The sequence below is a fragment of the Trachemys scripta genome, chromosome 1 (genome assembly GCF_013100865.1).
Source record: "Trachemys scripta elegans isolate TJP31775 chromosome 1, CAS_Tse_1.0, whole genome shotgun sequence".
NCBI classification, from domain to species: Eukaryota; Metazoa; Chordata; order Testudines; family Emydidae; genus Trachemys; species Trachemys scripta.
Genome location: NC_048298.1, coordinates 9,070,409 through 9,090,034, shown reverse-complemented (window position 1 = coordinate 9,090,034; position 19,626 = coordinate 9,070,409). Strand labels below are relative to the sequence as shown.

Here is a 19,626-nt window from a genome sequence, read left to right as displayed (position 1 = left end):
TTTTTTTTTACATAATTCTACATTTGTATGTTCAACTTTCATGATAAAGAGATTGTTACAGTATTAGGTGAATTGAAAAATACTATTTCTTTTGTTTTTTACAGTGCAAATACTGTATTTATCAAAAATAAATATAAAGTGATCACTGTACCACTTTGTATTCAGTGTTGTAATTGAAATTGATATATTTGAAAATTGCAGAAAACATCCAAAAATATTTAAATAAATGGTATTCTATTATTGTTTAACAGTGCGATAAATCGCGATTTAATTTTTTTTAATTGCTTGACAGCCCTAGTTTTCATTAAAGCTGATTACGTTATGGTTATCTCCAACACAATTATATTTTGTAGTGCAGATAGGAGCATTGCTGTGTCATCAAGCTGTGCTAAAGCCTTGGACAGACAAAGATTTAACACTTCTTCATAATAGTCGTGGTGGGAGTTAGTTCACACCACCGCTGCTGTTTAGCTAGGAACATATTTTCTGCAAGGCTCTGCTAACAACGCAGGGAGGTCTGTCAATTGTGAAACATACCTTGTGAAGGATGGTAGCGAGGGAGAAAGCTAGAAACTTTCTTAAATGAAACCACTTGCAGAAAGACCATAAAATTGGAGATCCTGCATTTTTTCTCTCTCTCGTTTGGGACATACACTTGATGACAAGATCTTAAGAAATAATCTGTTCCTGCTGGTGGTGGTCTAGAGATAATTATGATATGCCTCTTATCTGAAGTGTTTTAGGCACGGTGTGTCCTAGAGTGGGCCCTGGATCTCTTTTTTTTTTTTTTTTTTTAAAGAAGGTGCTAATGCATCATATGGAGTAAGTGCCCTTCTTGCTCCCCATCAGCCTTAATAATAGTACAGCTTGAGGGTGATTTCACCTTCATTAAAGGCATCTTTGTTTTGACTCATGCTTAAGGCTATGGGTAAGTGATTGATTTATTAAGGACAGGTCTGTGCTATTTCAGAATCACTGCTGCTTTACAGCAAATAGGTGAGGAGGCATTGGGACAAGAGGCACTCCCCTAGCAACCCTTTTAATTGCTTCTTCTCCAGAGCCCAGCTCTGTTAGGTTGATTTGGGCGGGACTTTTTTTATTAGTCCTATTTTTTTGGTGTTGGTTATTCTCATGATAGGGAGATGAGGACTAGGTTCATGGTAAAATGGCAGCTACAGTTCAGTTGGTATTTTGATTAGCTGAATGCTCCTATTGAGGATGACTGCGTTTATTAGTTGATAGCGTGAATCTAGCTTGACATTTTGTGTAGTTACTATAAATGGAGATTGGAACCATCCCCTGGGGAAATGGCAGCATTCTTGATGTCGTACTGTGCAGTAGAAGTATGTGCTCGTATCATGCAGCTATTAGCTAAAGTTTCAGTTTAGCTCTTCAGTAAGAGCTCTTTTTTCAAATGGCCATGTAGAAAACAGTGCATGAAGAGGTAGATTTGCATAGTCAGACATGCTCAGGTTTGAAAATTACTTTGAAAATTTGGGCTTGAATGTCCTCTTTTATACTGTACAATATCTGAGGCCTCTAGTCATATGAAATAGAGCTGAAGCTTAACCAGCACTTACTGGTGAGTCTGGTATACTGTCAAGATCACATCAAACAATCTCTCCTACCCTTTGACTGCTAATTCATGGTTACTTCTGCCTTTGGACCGTCCATGCAGCTTCCTAAAAGGTGTGAACTTTTTTTCAAGGAAGGAGATAATCAAAGACAGAGTGACTTGATTTAAACCAAAATCATTTATATAATTATAATGATTTAAATTAGCAAGCAGTAAGCTTGATTTTAAATAATTTAATATAATCATGTTTTGCACTTGTATCTTTATTTTCGTAAAGAAAGGTTGATTCTCATTGGTTGGTAACCATTAATACATATTGGTTTGCAACTAAATTTGATCCTTTTTGCTAACCAAAAGGATATACTATATGCACATTTTATTTAAGCAGTTATTGCGTAACATAAATGTATTCAGTTTCTTAATTTTTACTTTTTAGAAAATGGCGAATGATGCATGTGTTAATTATTGGTTGATTTTTTTTTTTTTTAATTCATGACAAAAAAAAGTGTTTTTAAATTGTTCTGTTAGTTAAATAAAGCTACCTTAAATGTGCTGGATACATAAGAAAGTCAAAACATGTTTTGCTTTTAAAACTAATTGGTTAAGTAGAGGAAGTATATCTGTAGTTAGTGAATTGAACTGGTTGTTTCTGGCCACCATGACCTTCAAGATTTTAGAACTAGTAGATCTCATCCCCTTACCTCCTTTTTATTTGTAGAGTGGAAGAGGAAAACAAGCTTTCTTGCTTCAACTCACAATCGGTGTCTCAACTTAGAATGAACTAGTCATTGAATTGAATAAACTGAAATAAAGAAAATATTCTCTCTGCAATTGCAGAAGAGGCTAGTGCACTTCAGCAAACTCTGGTTCCAGGTGCTTATCCAGTAACTTCAATCAGTTCAGTAGTCTGATTTTCTTTAAAACTTTGGCAGCAAATGTGATGCTTGAAATACTTTTATTTAATTTATTTTAATAAGTCATAGTAAGTTTAGGCCTTAACATATGTTGTCACAATTTCCAATACATATATTTAAAAAAAATAAAATGTATTTAATTTAAATAAAATACAATGTAAAGAAACAGATTTTTTTTTTAAATTTTAAACCAGTTTTATCCACACTGATCAAAGGAGATATTCAAAGCCAAGACTGAAGAAACTCCTTAGCATAGCACAATTAGGTTGGAATTGAGGTTCAGCCCGTTGAAAAATGTAGATCTAAAACTGCATCTGTTTGAAAAAAATGGCTCATTCTTTTTAAACTGAGAACTATATTGGCTGATGTGTCATCACTGCCCTCTACTGGGTGGAATGTCAGACCTGTGCGAGTGGCCTATAGAAGAAGGAAACCTTATTGCTACTATTGCAGTGAAGTCTCTGTTTAGCTTCTAAAAAGACCCATGCTTTCTGAAGCAGGTTATCCCAAGTTGTCCTCCCAAGATCCACAATGAACAAGGTAGATAACAATTGCTAAGTGCTTTTGGTTACAGAAGAATCACAGCAGCATCTTTTGTGATTTATAAACGTGCTGTCTGTTTGAGAGTGGCTGCTGCGATCAGTAGTACAAACCATAGAACTGGAGGGGCCTTTCAGTTAATGACATGGGGGGAAACTAATTCTTCAAGCAACCTAATGAAAAGTCAGTGTAACTGAGAGAATCAATCTCCAAAGCAAGATTGTCTAGTCTGTCCATTCATTTGTCTTTGGGTCAGACCAACTTGAAGTCCTAGGTTTATTCCCTTTTGGTCAGTGGGTGCCGGAATACCATACTTTTAAGACATTTGCAGCCCTTATATTCATTCCTAAGGGAATATTTTGGATGAAAATGTGCTATTGGTTTTTTAAAGGCGGTTAGATCAGGTTTTGGACATTTTGTGTCTTGATTGTAGGTAGTGGGTGTTAGAAATTTTGAGTTCTATCTCTGAATCTGCTGTTTGGGCAAGTGACTTCACTTCCTCATGCCTCAGTTTATCTCTCTGTGAAATGGATACACCACGTTTATTTGCCTAATGTTTTAGAACAGAGTACCTTATGAACAACAACTTATACAGCTTTGAGATACTCGGTTGTTTTAGCAAAGGGATAGAAGTCGCTAGCTTTGATTTCCCCTGAGCACCTTAGAATGCTGCTTCTGTACCCAGACTTCTAGCAGGAGGGGGCTGAGCTGTCATAGAATTCATGTGCTTTAAGCAGTTATCAGCTGAACAATTTGCATTTGTGACTTTTGCTCCCATAAGAGTAGGGAGTGTGTTTAGTAACTGAGCTCAAAGTAAATGAAAACAGTGCTTGCTTTGTGTGTCTTATAATCACATACAAGTTGCTTATCTCCTTCCACTGTACAGGTTTGAAGAAAAGGCCCAAACTGATCCACTCAGTGCACTGAAATACTTACAGAATGACTTGTATGTAACTGTGGATCATTCTGACCCTGAGGAGACAAAAGAGGTAAGGGTGAAAACTACTTCCTTTTTTTTTTTTTAGTTTAAAAAAAAAAAATAGAATGTAAAGGTGCATACTGTGGAACTTTTAGAGTTACCTTATATTTTCTTAGACCTTGTCTACATACACGTATTTCTTTAACTATACTAGAATAGTTAGAGGTACAACTCCCTAATGTGGTTGCAGTTATACTGATATGAAAGTGCTTATACCAGTATAGCTTATTCCCCTTAGGCCTGGGCTACACTAGCAGGGGGGTTCGAACTAAGATACACAACTTCAGCTATGCTATTAGTTCAACTTACCTGGCTGTTCTCACATCGGCGAGTCGACTGCCGTGGCTCCCTCGTCGACTCCGCTTACTCCTGCCCAGGGTGGAGTACAGGCGTCGATTCGTGGATCAATTTATCACGTCCAGACGAGACGCAATAAATCGATCCTCGATACATCGAACACTACCCGCCAATCCAGTGGGTAGTATAGATGTACCCTTATATATGGGAATAGCTACACCAGTGTAAGGCACCTTTATGCCAGTATAACTGCATCTAAGCTAGGGGATGTACCGTATAACTATTTCTATTTTTTAAAAACTCCACACCCCATACCAAAATAGCTATCAGTAAAAAACTGCATGCAGCCGGGACCTTAGATTTAATTCTAATGGGCTGTCTTGTGTTTGGGGGGGTTAATGAAATATAAACTCTGTATCAAATGGCACAGGCTTATAGTTAATTGGTTGGTTGTACTATGGAAAATGCATTATATTGCACCCAATAAAAGGAAATGCTGCTATTATGTTATATTAAGAAGATGTAAAAGGATTCTCTGATACCTGAAGGTGATGTTCTCAGGATATTTTTTCATTTGGGTTGTACATATTTAAATGTCTCTGAAGGAAAAAATTGAGCTCTTCTCCAGAATATATATTTCTCACTCTGGATTTTTTTATGTATCTTGATCACTAAGGCTTTTATATGGCCTTATCGCATTTTTCAGTGCACATATTTGGTTTTTCCAAGAGTAAGTTTGTTCCCAAAGCACAAATGAAGCAATAAGTTCCCAAGAGCTGATAGGAATTTCAGACAGCCTCTCTCCATTACATATGTCACTTTACAAAAGGGTTTAATGAAGTCTAGTAGCAGCCCTAGATAACTTACTGAACTTATGAAGTTTAGGATAAGCTTTTGGGTTTTGCTTCTATGTGCAGTTATGTATAGACCTTCAAAATGCTGTACAAACATGTAACGCTTATCACTCTGTCTCAGTTGCCCCATTTTAACCGGTTAGGGTGTTCCTTACTTTCCTTACATTGGTGCAAATGAGAAGTAGATCCACTGAAGTCAGTGGATAGTTACAGTTGTAAAGCTGGTATGAGACAAGAATTGGGCTCAGTAACTAAATGTCTTGCTCTAGTTCATGTGTCAAGTCAGTATCAAAGCTGTGATAAAAACTTGGGGAGTCTCTGATCAAAGCCCCTTAGCGTGCTGGCTAGATCATGTAATCTAAGCAAATAGAAATTGTCTAAGTATAGCCTCTAAAAGCTTTGTTTTTGTGGGGCTGTTACTGAAGGCCATATGCAATATGGTGCTGGGGTTATAGGGTGACAGGACTTTGGAAAATAATTTGCTTGTCTCAGGATCCTGGAAATTGTTGTTTAACCACTTTATCATAGATTGCAATTCATTTTCAGTAACATAATTGACATGCTACGGTTGTTGCCAAATTTAATAGGTAACATATCCATACAACATGTCTAAATTATGAGTTTCACACTGAAATTGACTCATACTAGCTACCTTCACATCTTTTCTCTTGTTTGGGACAGGAATAGGAAGAAAAATAACAGGAAATTCTTGCTATTTTTCAACCTGAAAAGTATTTGAATTAAATTTCATATAGTGCATAGAGGATCCCAAAATATTTCACAGTACTTTCACAAAGTCTCTGCAAGATACTCGCACAGTAAACTGCATGCTATTCAATTTATCTACCTTGCAAGCATGAAATGTTTGAGTTGACCATGTGAACCTGTGATTCCAGGGAAGGGTTTCAATCCTGATGTACAGGGCCCTAAGCCACTCTCTGGCTTTTCAGGATAATAGTTGTAATTTCACTACACCTTGTTTCTTTGCAGGCCTAATGCTTGAATTTTTTGATCTCTTTCCTCTTGCTTCTCTTTGCCAGATCAGTATTTACTGTTTAGCAGAATTAGAGCAGCTGCTGAAAACCTTCTGCAACTTCTTCCTTTACAATCTTTTCTGTTCCAATAGCTTCAACTCTCATAGACTTGTTGTATCAGAACAGAGCTGCCAGTCAGATGGCTTTATGGCCACGCTGCACTGATACTGACTGGGTATGTTTCCATGACGTCAATTTCCCTTCCGGTTATCTCATTGAGTTGGCTTCTGGCACTACATCTCCAAATGGCTCCTGTGTGTTCTTCTCAGCACTGATGCCATATTTTGCATCAAAATTGAAGCAGAAGTTTCATTGTTTCCCAGCACAGCTGCCTGCATAATCCCTGGCACCACCTATAACAAATGTGGTCTATTTCATAGCAAGGGCAGTGTAGCTTGTTGACGCTGTGTGTGCTGAATATAGCTCACCATTGTAGGACTGCTAGCTTTGATTCTCTTCAGAGCTCCTCTTACGGCTGTCTTTCCTCTCTCCTTTACCTTCCCCCATCTCTGCTCTGTCTCCAACCAACTCGCATTCACTCTGCAAAGCAGCAAGCTGATTGGATTTGTCCCTGATCAAGTGTAGTGTGATTGTTTGTGGTGTTCAGTGTCAGTTGGTGTTCACGTTGTGAGCCACAAATTTCAGAGGTTTGTAAGCATTGCTGTAAAAGATTGTACCAAGGTAAAATTCTGCATAAAACGATCTTAGCTTAGGAGGAGTAATTTCATTTTTTAAACTTCATTTCATATCTTTTCAGCAGTTTTGAGTTGAGTGCCAAAGAAAACAGACAACTTGTTCTTGAGAAACTTGCTCTGGCTTTGGTAACTAATTTTGTTTAATGTAGTGTGAATGAGAGACAGCATGGCACCTCCAGAATTTCAGCATTTGTTATGAATTTATCCGGTTAAGGGAATCCTATTTTTTTATTTTCTCTTATTTTTTAAATTCTGGAATATAGCTGAGAACCTCTTGGCATCATTTAGCACATGAATGCTCATTACGTTTTCCCCATGGGCCATGTATAGATCCTGGCTGTGCTGTCGCTCACCAACACAACAGATTTGTAAAGTCAGGTTCTGACTTGCGCAGATTAGTGGTGATCCCACTTGAAGTCATGTTGGATCCCTCCAGGCAGTTCATCAGCTTCTCAGATAGAAATGGGTCTCTGTCTTACTGGCCTAGAGACCTGACAGTTGTGGTGTGCTCGTAAGTGAGGTGACTAGCAGGTCTCCAGGGCAAATAGAAAGCTGATGATTACTGCACCAGTGTGTGGTGTGGCTTCCTGGCAGATGAGATGAAAGGCATACTAGATACTGAAATTTGCTAATACTGTTTTTTTAAAAAAAATATATATATATTGCACATATATTTTTCCTATTCCATATAAACAACACAGCCGTCCCCAAATTCATGCATCTGAAAAGGAGTGATTCAGACCTAAGGATGATAAATATAAGCTCCCAGTCTGGTGCTGCTATGAGGGGAAAAAATCCAGTGCTATTAATTCATGTAAACCTTAGCAGGTCACCTATTATGCCCCAGAGGCAGTAGTTTCTTAAGCTTTAATGTGACTATACCTGGAATGTTACTGTTCAGGAGGATATAAACAAACCTAGAGAAAACACAGAACACAAGTATCTAAGGAATGGAGAGTAAAATAATTCTGTAGGGCAAGATTGAGAGTGGAACTTCCCTAACACTGGAAAGTGAACTTGAGTGGGGACACATGATCACTCTATAAATAGGTTCAAGGTAACTATATAAATGAAAAGAATCAGTCACACTCAGAAGATGTAGAAGGAGCAATGCATTGTAACTAAAGAAGGAAATGTTTTATGCTAGGCTGTAGGCGGTGCTATGTATAGGCAGGACTGGATAGATCTGCTTATAATTATTTCCCGACACTTCCAATTATAAGACCATTTTTTCAATTGTGAGTAACTTTGCCAAACTGTAACCATTTGAGCTGAAATTTTCCATGCCAGTTGTCTGCCTCCGTTTGAAATTTTTGGGAAAACTCCAGCTGAAACAGGTCAGCCATTTCTGAGAACAAGGCTAGGGAAAAGTGTGTTTTGCCCATGTTGGGGGAAAAAATAAATACTGGTGACCTTTTCTTTGAAGAGCTCCAGCTCCCCTATGCTTTGGAACAAGAACTTGAATTTGGCCTGGGTAATAGGGAGGTGGTGATCTTGTGTCAGGGATGTGCCTTTTGAAATCTCACAAAAATCTGCCCAAATTTTGCTAAGTTATAAACCTTTTGAAAAATTGCAGTTCGCACATGCTCAGTAGAGACCTCTGAGATGGTAGCTGCTAAAATCTGAGTTCATCCACACTGAGCTTGCTTGAGCCTCTCCTAGCCCCTAAGTATGACTGGACTGCACATGTGCCATCCCCACAGAGCAACTGAGCATGCTCCCTTCAGCCCGGAGCTGCAGGGGTAAAGCTGGTCTCCTCCAGCTTGGAAGGAGGTCCCTGCAAATCTTTGTAAAGCCACTTTATTGTTCCCCTTCAGATCCCTCTTTAAACTCCCCTTTTCTGATGCCGTCAAAAAATTTGACAGTGGTTAGGCTGCTGGTGGGCTAAGACCACAGCCTTTGATACTGACTAATATTGTCTCACTGTATCCTTATATTCCTCTGTCTGTATCTGTCTGTCTTACTCTTGTCTTATACTTAGATTGTAAGTTCTCGTTCGATTTGTGAAGAACCTAGCACAAGCAAGTCCTGGTCCGTGACTGGGGCTCGTAGGCCCATGGATAATACAAATAATAAATAAGCACCTTCCTGAATCAGGGCCAGAATCACTCTTTCATACATGGCCATTTGCAGTGGCAATGAAGCTCATCTTTAGCACTACAAGCGCACTAAGCTTAATGATTGATTTAGTTCTGTTTTATGTATGTGTGTACCTCGCCCTTCCTTTGGAATCTGCACATCTGAGTACCAGAGGGATGCAGGCGAACAGGAGGAAGGTCAACAGAAATGATAAAGAGCCTTAAGGGACTGATTAAATCTTCATGGAAACATTAATTACTCAATTTGTTTGTATAGCTCTGCTAATTGGCGACTAGTGGTATGGTGAAGGGGGGTTTGCTATTCATAGCTGCCTCCCGATAGCTGAAGGGTGCAGACATGAAGGATGGCTATTACTACGTTGAAGTTATTCTTGTTGCATTCTCGCTCTTGTGTCTCATGCTCCCAGCCTGAGAATCTTTTAATGGAAAAACCCAAAACTTATGGGACTGAATGGATGGGGGTTGGCACTGGGATATGGATGATCAGGCCCAGGTTAGTAGTGACCAGAAGTTATTAACCATTTAAAGGTTGCTTGGCCTATGAGCAAAAGTTGGTGGTTGTAGTCACGTTCCTTCTGCACATCACAAACATCTATCTCATTCAGTGCTAATTGGCACCCTTAGTTGTCTCAGTTGGGCAACCAAGGATTGAATGGGCATGGAGACCATATCACACTCATAACTCTTATCTAGAAGAGGCCATTCCAAGACACAAATGATCTGGAGGGGTAGTTCAGGAGGCGTTTGCATTACCTTTATGATGTGTGTCTTCTGTGGATAAGTAGGACTTTTATCTCTGGGGCTCTGAATGTTGCCTTTCATGACATTTATGCTAAATTTTAAACACTGAATTCACTTAAAGCCAAAGGGAAAAGGAGGAATGGACACATGTAAATATAGATTTTACAGTTCTAAAAAAATGCAGTCGCAAAATCCTGTGTGGCTCTGCCTGCCTCTGTTATGACAACCACGGTACCATACATCTGAATGAACATAGTGCTAGGTAAACACAGCACAGGCCACCTTTAATGCAATTTGCTGTTTTAAGAAGCTTTTGTTTGCCTTATGTAGACATCTGTATAATTTGTTTGGCTCTTGTTTTTTTCCCCCACAGTTTCAGCTTCTTGCTTCAGCACTGTTCAAGTCTGGTTCAGATTTCACCACTCTGGGTGAGTATTCTAATGAACCAGAGATGAATTATGTTAAGACCACAAAGTGTAGCCAGGCTTATTACTGTGATAAGATTTCTGCTATTGCTATTGAAGTGAACAGGTATAGGCCACAAACGTGTTAGCACATTCCGACTGTAAAAGGGGTAAGTGCCTTCATGCCCTGTTACAGCTGTGGTGGTCCCAGGATATTAGAGAGACAAGATGGGTGAAATAGTTTCTTTTATTGGACCAACTTTTGTTTGAGAGAGAGACAAGCTTTCAAGCTTACCCAGAGTTCTTCTTCGGATAATAAAAGAGCAATAAAAGAGATTACCTCGCCCACCTTTTCTCCGAAAAGTGCCTTTAAATATTTGAGAAGGAACATTTCTATTCAATAGTGTTTATTGCCTCAAGCCCATTTTTAAAACAGCAGTCATCAATGGTCTCAAATTCAGGTCTCAGTGGATCATTTTGCAGCTCTTGTTACACCATATGCTGCGCCATTACCCAAATAAGCAGAAGCCGTGATCAAAAGAAAGGAACTTGTGTCGTGTCATTTTGGAATCCAGCAGCATGGTTACAGATTTCTGTTTGGTGTGAAAACACAGTGCAGTTCCTAGAGCAATTTAGTTGTTTGTTCCTTGCAAAACTGGCTCTTTGGACAGAATGTCAAGAATAAAGATGACAATGTTGTAAACTTACAAAAACAAGAACTCCCAAAACATAATTGGTTTCTCCTGACATATTTAACAAGATATTTTTCATGGTTATTTGAATGATAATTTGGAGATTGACCTATGAGAAGGCCAGAGGCATTACTTGGCTTTCGTTTTTCTAACTCTGTGCTGCCTAGCAGTTCCTGGTTTCATACTATGTAAGCACTGATCATTTTGGTATTAGCCAAATTGGCAATTTGCACCTCAAGAATTAATAGGGTACGGAAAAAAAAGACTGCACAGTTTGTCCAAATGGATGAGGAGGTTGTGCTGATCTTGTTTAAGCATTATCAACAGATACTACATTTTTCCAAGATGAGTTTTTAAATAAAAATTCCTTGACACCAGAGGTTGCGAGTTTCCAATTTTTTTGTTCTATTGTAACAAGGCGAATTAGCCTTTATCACAGTGGTGCCAAGGAATTATCTATTGTAACACTCTCACTGTGTATGAGCCACAGAGTTAGATTTCCCATAAAGAGCACGTATATGGTTTTAAAGAAACTGAATACTTAAATTGTATTTTAGTAGATCATTTTCCCCTTTGATTTAAAAAAAATGGTAACTTTAGAAAGCATCTAAATTGTCTGTATTTCTTAATTGGATAACATGGTATTCCAATATTTTGCAGTACATGATTAAGGTAATACACGAAGGTATTTTTCTTTTTAGTCCTGTTAAGATTAAGATCTACATTGTAACAATGTGGATATATTGCACCTTTCTTTGTGTCCTGTATCTTTTTAAAGGAAAATTCCCCTTGTTTCAGTCAATGTGACAAGTCTGGATTCATGTACGTAATAAGAATTAATTATGATTGAAAAGTGACCCCTTTGGGATACAGTGGTGTGAATTGTAGAAATTAGAGAGGAAGTTCCAGTACATATAAATAGGGCCCTACCAAATTCATGGTCCATATTGGTCAATTTCACAGTCATAAGATTTAAAAAATGGTAAATTTCATGATTTCAGCTATTTAAGTCTGAAATTTCATGGTGTTGTAATTATAGGGGATCCTGACCCAAAAAGGAGAGGGGTGTGTGTTGGGGGGTGGGGTCGCAAGGTTATCGTGGGGAGGGTAGTACTGCTACCCTTACTTCTGCGCTGCTGCTGGTGGCGGCACTGCCTTCAGAGCTGGGCAGCTGGAGAACAGTGGCTGCTGGCCGGGAGCCTAGCTCTGAAGGCAGAGCCACCGCCAGCAGCAGTGCAGAAGTAAAGATGGCCTGGTATTGTATTACCACCCTTATTTCTGCGCTGTTGCTTGCAGAGCTGTGCCCTCAGTCAGTGACCGCTGCTCTCTGGCCGCCCAACTCTGAAGGCAGCACAGAAGTAAGGGTGGCAACACAGCAACCCACCTAAAATAACCTTGTGACCCCCACCCCGTAACTCTCATTTGGGTTAGGAACCCCAATTTGAGAAATGCTGGTCTCCCCCATGAAATCTGTATAGCATAGGGTAAAAGCACACACAAGACCAGATTTCATGGTGGGGAGACCAGATTTCACGGTCCGTGACGTGTTTTTCATGGCCGTGAATTTGACAGGGTCCTACATATAAATCCATTGCCCTTGAGTGATGTTGGCTTGAATGTGAGACAGACCAACTCCAGGCTGGTTTAGAGGATGTATAGTGGATAGACTCTTGGCAGTGGATAGCAAGGCTGAATAAGCAGTCTGGACTGTTAATGCTGATGTGTGACGCAAGGTTGGGAAAGACTTTTGGTCACAGCCAGTGCAGTGAGGTGTATTCAGAAAGGAGGATGAGGAGAGAATTGCACATATTCCGCATTCCTTTAAAATGTATATATTTGGCATATTTCATTGCTTAATTTATTTCATGTTTTAAATTTGACTTATTTTTTCCTGTCTTTCTCACTCCCCCCAGGATTTTCAGATGTTGACCATACCTATGCGCAAAGAACTCAGCTCTTTGATACGTTAGTAAATTTCTTTCCTGACAACATGACTCCTCCAAAAGGCAACCTGGTAGACCTCATCACACTGTGACAGAAAAATCACTGGACATGTGAAAGAAGAAAAAAGCATCCATTTTCAGTATTTTAATTTTTTTTTACTGCATTGATTGACTGCTGTGTGCAGTATATAGTGACCCCTGGGTCTTTGAATGGGGCTTTATACTTGTATAATGAATACCTGAGGTTTTTCCCCTTGTTGAATTAGGCTAATAAAATGTAACTGACATAAAAATATATATATAATATATATATTTTTTCTGATTTTGATTTAAGAGTTAGCAAATGTAAGAAGAAGAAATCAATCATGCAGTCATCCTTTTTGCATTTAGGGGAAATGCTGAGATATTTCAGTCTCCTTGAAACTGAAGATGGTTTTACTTTTTTTTTTTTTTTTTTTTTTTTAAATGCCTCTTGCTTGATTGTAACTAGTCATGACATTTGCTTTGCCCTACTGGCTTTATTCACAGCAGTTGTGTAGCTTGGCAGCAGGACACTGCTGTACATTAAGGTAATGTGTGTCTTTATTGACTTGAGTCCTGTAATTGTAATGTGCAGTGTGAAGGAGGATATGTCTCAAATTTGCCACCCTCTTCTAGTCTGAGAAACTGACTAACACTAGCGTGTAATTGGATTTGCTATAGAGTGTGAACATAAATATTTAGCTGGTGCTACTGTAAATGCCTGGCTTCCATTCTCTGAAGCCTTCTACATAAAGCTGGCAGTCAAGTTTGAACCTCAGAGAAACCTTTGAAAATAGAGTGCAGGAGGTGCTGGTACAAGCATTTCTTCAGGGATGGTTTTATGTCTGTGCCTCTCCTGTGCTGTTTTCATGACAAACTTTGCAAGTCCTTGTAGAGTTCTACAGAATTGGGTCTTCCACATCCCCCAGGCACACGCTGCACCTCTACAGCACTTCAGTCTGGATGCAGTTTTCCAAAGCAGCACGTCTGGGTTTACGTACATGTTGGCTCTGTGCGTATATTTGTGTGTGAATGTGAAATTTAATGAGGATTGTTCGCAACAGCTTGTGTTTTGTCTTTGTCCTATGTAGCACAGCTCATTTAAGTGCATCTTAGAATTATTCTGTGCACAAAGGCCTCTCCCCTCGTTTAAAGGGTGGATTTATTAAAATAAGCTGAATGCATATGTCCAGAAAGTGGACTTTATTTTCTCCCTTGCAGAAAACGTTCTTTGTATGTAGGCCAAAGGGCTTGGAGCTGCACTGTGTCCGTAAAGTATAATGAAGGACACATGCACCTAGTGTTAGCATATACTTAAATTCAGTGCCAGAAAGCATGCAGTTCAAACTGGTTGATAAATTATATAAAGACTGTAGAGATTCATGTCTAGAGGGCCAACAGCCCATAGGACATGAATCCTGAATTTCCTGTGTCTGAGTAACTTTTTTTCTCTGAATTTACTGGAAGTATTGTGTGTGCAGGGATGATGGATTAGACTTTTTTTAAATGAAAAGAAATGACAGTGAAGAATATTTTTTTCATAGTTCTAGTATTCTTGTGCTTTCATTCAGTTAGTCCCTTTCTTCCTCACATTTTGTTTCCAGTTTCAGTACATTGGAAATCATGATGAAAAATTTGTAATAATATTTAGCTTATTAAGCTATTAAACACCCAGAAATCTCAGTACATTAGAGGCTGGATTTGCTTTAAAAACTGTGTGATTAGACTTGACTCTCTTCCCCCCCCCCCCCCCCGAAAGGATTATAGATGTAGGGGGTTTTTTTTAAGTTACCACTAACTTACTGTTGGGCAAGTAAGTTAATGTAGTTAACAGGTAGCAAATCAAAAAATCAATGGAAAACACAGTTTAGCAAATACAATCTGGTTAAATGTCCAAAAAAAAAAAATTTCTCCAGTAACATGAAAAAGTGCCATGCCACAGGTTTTTTTTGTTTGTTTTTTTTACTGCATGTTGTAACCCTCTGGTTCTTTGCAAGGTAATTGCTAGGTTAATTTTGTTGCTTCCATTAGCATTGTGCCATAGCACTGCTGTTTTGTAACTAAACTAAATTTTTCAGTCCTCAAGTACTGAGATTTACAATGCTGTGTGCTGTTTATCTTGGGACTATGATTATGCATTCTGTTCACAGAAACAAACTTGCTCACAACATCAAGCGGGTGATTCTTGTTTTTTTGGTGGTTTTTTTTGGTTCTCCCCCCCCCCCCCCCCAATCTTTCTAAGCAGTTTACCCCAAAGCATTTACTCTTCTAACTTTTTTTTCTAGCTGGTGGGTTTTTTTCCCCCCATGTTACCTTTTAACTTTATTTTTATTTAAATAAAGTTGAACCAAAGTGAAGCAATTATATTAAAAGTAACCAACAGTAGATTTAGTGGAGGGTCTAATAAAAAAACACCAAATGTTTTTGGGGTAGTAACCTCACTGAGAAGCATATCTTGCAAATCAAGCTGTGATTAAGTGACAACATATTCACTTTATTGAAGTGAAGTAAAGCATGATCTCCGTGTGATCTGATGAGAGATTTGCAAACATAATTGGCTAGCGTGTGTGTATGTGTGATTTTGCTGAAAACTACTGGGAGTAAAATTCTCAATTTTAAAGTTTATCTCTGATATATATAGACAGACACATAACGGCAAATGTTCAGTCATGGGCTTACGCCTGCTGTGTGCTAGGGGCAGGTGGGGAGGTTGTGGATGCCTGCAAGTGCAGAAAGTTAAATTCGCTAGCTTAGTACTTCCTACACAATGACTGACAATCCGGTCTCTTATCCCAAGCTAATGGGAGTACTTCAGGAATATCAAATATTGACACACCTTTGCTGTGTACACAGACAAGTTTACCAATTCTCCCCACCACCACCAGTCTGTGTGCACTTTATTGCTTCCAGCTGGTGATTAACCAGCTGCCATTTCCACCGCTCCTGTCCTTTTTAAGAACTGCTTGATGTACAACCTGACACAGCAAATGCATTTGCAGCTGTTTATTTGTGAAGCAATTGAGGCACCCTGTGGCCAGATAGGTTTATCCAAAGTGAGTATTTCCTATGGATTTGCTAAAGGGTATCCACTACTTCCCTGCCCTCTTTAAGGTTAGTAATCATAATTCTATGATTGGTGCTTTGCCATAGTATACTCTGCATCTCTTGTATAGCTGATAAAAAATAGATAGTGTAAAAAAACGTATTCAGTTTCCTGAGAATGTACAGAAATTCCTGTAATAGCCTGTTAAAGTACAGTTGTGATATTAGATTTTGGGGTTGTATTATGCATGGGCTTAAGCTGTGAGTGTCATTCCAGGAACTTATTAGCTCCAAGCATTATGGAAATACAAATGTCCAAACAGAAGAGATCCTCCACCTTGCTTGGAAAGGTCATTTTAGAAGACATTTTGTTATATAGTGCACTCACTGGATAACGTCATGCGTGTAAACACATGCTTTACTTGGTACCATCTCGGTACTTGATCCTGCTGATTACATAGTGCCTCAAAACACTTTAATACCGAGCCTGCCTCCTGGTGTGGAGCACATGAAAGAACATGTAGTATACATGATCTCTACTTTGTAAACTTACTACCACATATTATCCACATTGCAACTGTAGGCCACTTCATTACATGGAAATGTAAATTGGGCGTTCTAAAGTAAGCATTGTCCCATTTGCTTAAGTGAGCACTTTCTACCAACTGAAGTCTGTAAAACAAAGACTATTTTAACATACAGCTGGCTTATTTGTAGCGATTTATAAGGCAAAAAATTTTGTACCAACAATTTGAAGAATCAGAAGCGATAATTTAAATGTCTGCTATTCCCAGTGCTTTCTAACTAGTAGAGACTTCGAGAGACACTGAGCCAATGTCTACTGATATTGGTCTTCAGAATGTTTGTCTTTGGGATGGTGTTCGGTAGGTAAGTTTTTGTTCACACGAAGCTTGTTTTATCGTAATGTTCCTGAGAAGCTGTGTATAAATCTTCTGCAGAAAACAAGGCCCTTTACCTACTGCAAATTGCCAAAACTGAATCCAATGTTGAATGTATAATCTTAGACATGGGTCATGAACTTGGGGGAGTGGAAACAATCTCTGTATCACCCCACTTGCCAGTGGGTCAGAAGGCAGAAATCCATAGATGTCCATGTTTGTTGTGTGTTTTTAGATAAATCTGTATCCTTTGGATTCTTTCAAAAATGGTATCTTCAGGTAAAACTACCATTGTAAAACGTTTACACACATTTTGCATGAGGCATATAAATGCAAGGGACAAAAGGAAGATTTTGGGTTAATTTTTTTTTTAAGAAATCAAATTGACCAACATTCCATTTGACTCTTATCTGTTGTGAGAGGTCTCAGTGGCAGCATTCCTACAGTGGTGAGACGTGAATGTTGTCTACACCTGTCTGCAGGGCGGTAACTATTCAAACTAGCTACATCCTGATGCTTGCTGAGAGAGTTTTGACATATAGTTGGTCATAATCCAAACCCTTTTTTCTTGCTGATCAGAGTGAAGGGTGGTCATTCCTTGTAATCAGAAGATATGCTTATTCTGCCTTTTGCTCCCATGCACAGTACCCCATATATGTAGTGTTTAGATGGAAACAGTAGAAATTTAAATAAATACTGATCTGTTAGGTTGCCTATAATTTTGTGTGTGTGTAAATTGCAGGTTAACTTATGAGTAAGGCCACAGGTACTGTGTATGGAATTGTTTTCAAAACCACGTTGAAGCATTTGTTTTGAAAAATCGGTGGGTGCAGACGCAGTTGCAAAGGGTTTGCAAACAGACCCTGGAGATCAGACTGTAGGTAGATCTGCCTGATGATGTACTATAGAAAAGCCTCTGCACTGATTTCTTTCTTTGAGAATAGTTTTTACTATGACACAGAGATGGCATCCAATGTAGGCATTCTTTTCCCTGAGCATGGAGTTGCTTGAGGAAACCATCTTTCTTGCCAGAGACATCAGTAATGTGAAAACTGGTGAGCAGAGTGTAATTCATCTCTAAGTTTGCATAGCTCTGTTCCTAAGAATGAATAGCAGTGAAGAATCCATGATCTCTGGATGGGAGATATTGTCACATCTCTTATGTTCATTGCTTTTCCTTTCTTCTTCCCAGAAGCTAAAAAGATTTGTAATCCCGTGTGTAAAAATGTACTTTATAAAACCAGTTGCTGGAGGAAACAGACTTGGTATATGGAGAGTTTTCTTTTTTCACCTGTTTCTTCTAGGAACAAAAATCAGGAAGTCTTACATGGCTCATGAATGAATTCTATATCCAGTGTAGTAGGTTGCGTCTGACTTAACGTTTTTTCCTTCGATAGTTATTTCTCTTGTGAGATGGGAGTATAAAACGAGTCATAAATTTGCTATAGCCTGCTATCGTTTGGGTTAGAGTACCACACAGATGATAAAGCATTACAAAACAGGCACCAGTGTAAACTCCACTCAGAGGTGATTGGAGACAAAGGCTATGTACACAGTACAACTTAAGCTGGTATAAGTTGTCACTCAGGGATGTGAGTAAGCCACCCCCCTGAGCAATGTAAGTTACGTCAACCTAAGTGCTGGTGTGGACAGTGTCATGTCAGTGGAAGAGCTTCTACCACCACCAACAGGGCCTGGAGTAATTGATGGGAGAGTTTTCTCCCATCAGCAAAATTGTCATGAAATATACTGCACGCCTGTGCTAGGTAATCTGCCCCAGGCCTTATCTTGATGACTGGGCAAGTAGAATTTTGCAGTGTTGAGAAATGCTTTACCTTTTAGTGAGTTGGGAGTAGGTGTTGGCGAAGGAATTTAGACCAGGTGACTTGGTGTAAGGGAATAAACTGCTTGTGTAACCTGACCAGATTACAGTAATTTAAAGGGACACAGTCAAAAAGCTTCTACATAAAACAAAACTGCTGTGTAATGAGAAATGTACAGATCCTCATATTAATACACTTTTGATGGAGTTATAGCGCAAAGGTTTTTTAGTTGAATGCCTCCCCACTACCCGAGCAAGGTGGGAAACAAATACCCATTGCATCGGTGCAGGAGCATCAGAAAGTTAATCTAATTGATATGTGAAAGTGCATACTCCATGGCCAAGTCCAATTTTATTGTTGAGGGTAGCTGAGCGTAGTGGGAAAAGTTACGTCAGCATAAATGGGAAAGAGTAAAATAGGTAGTTCAACTTCCTTTACTATTCGGAGGTCAGCACCCCTTAATTTACACAGTTTGGAATCAAATCCCAGCTACTGTATTGTTGCCTTGTTCTTTGCATCCAAAAAAGCCAGCCCTGTGGCCTAGGGGAAGCGCTGTGTGCTGCCATGAGGGATACCCTGTAAAAGAGATGGCGTTCTCACCTCTATGGTGTTGGGACATGGGAATTCCTGACACTGCTCTACAGCAAATTCCTCCCATCAGTTTGAGCCCTGGTCATCTCCAAACACGACATCTATTCTTGACTGGGGAGAAGCAGAGGCAAGATGTAGGTGGGGGGAGATTGAGACCTGGTGGAGTGGGGTTGAATTAAGCCAAGACGATTGCTCCTTCAGGGGCATGGAGTTTAAAATAGCAGACAAGAGAGACCTGGAGGATATAATTGCATCTGGACTTCAAAAGACTCTATAAAAAAATCTTTCAAGAGGCTGCTAAGGAATCTTGATAACTATGAGGTGGAAGGAGGTGAAGCTGTCAGACTGAACACTGGTTTAGGAGTAGAGAGGAAAGGTAGGAATAAGCAACTAAGGGCGTGTCTACGCTACCGTTTAAGTCGATGTAAGTTCTATCGCTCAGGGGTGTGAACCCGCTCTCATTACCACTACAAAAGTTATTT

General features: G+C 39.2%; 1 protein-coding gene across 3 annotated transcripts in view; it reads left to right on the top strand.

Annotated features, from left to right (window-relative positions):
• Positions 1-17,991, top strand: part of MKLN1 (muskelin 1) — a 180,155-nt gene extending 162,164 nt beyond the window's left edge. For all 3 annotated transcript variants that reach the window (XM_034764311.1, XM_034764320.1, XM_034764329.1), the window contains 3 exons: positions 3,917-4,019; positions 10,103-10,157; positions 12,739-17,991. In XM_034764311.1, the coding sequence (XP_034620202.1) occupies positions 3,917-4,019; positions 10,103-10,157; positions 12,739-12,860 (280 nt within the window). In that variant the 3' untranslated portion in view covers positions 12,861-17,991. The remainder of the gene's footprint in view (positions 1-3,916; positions 4,020-10,102; positions 10,158-12,738) is intronic.
• Positions 17,992-19,626: the final 1,635 nt, after the last annotated feature.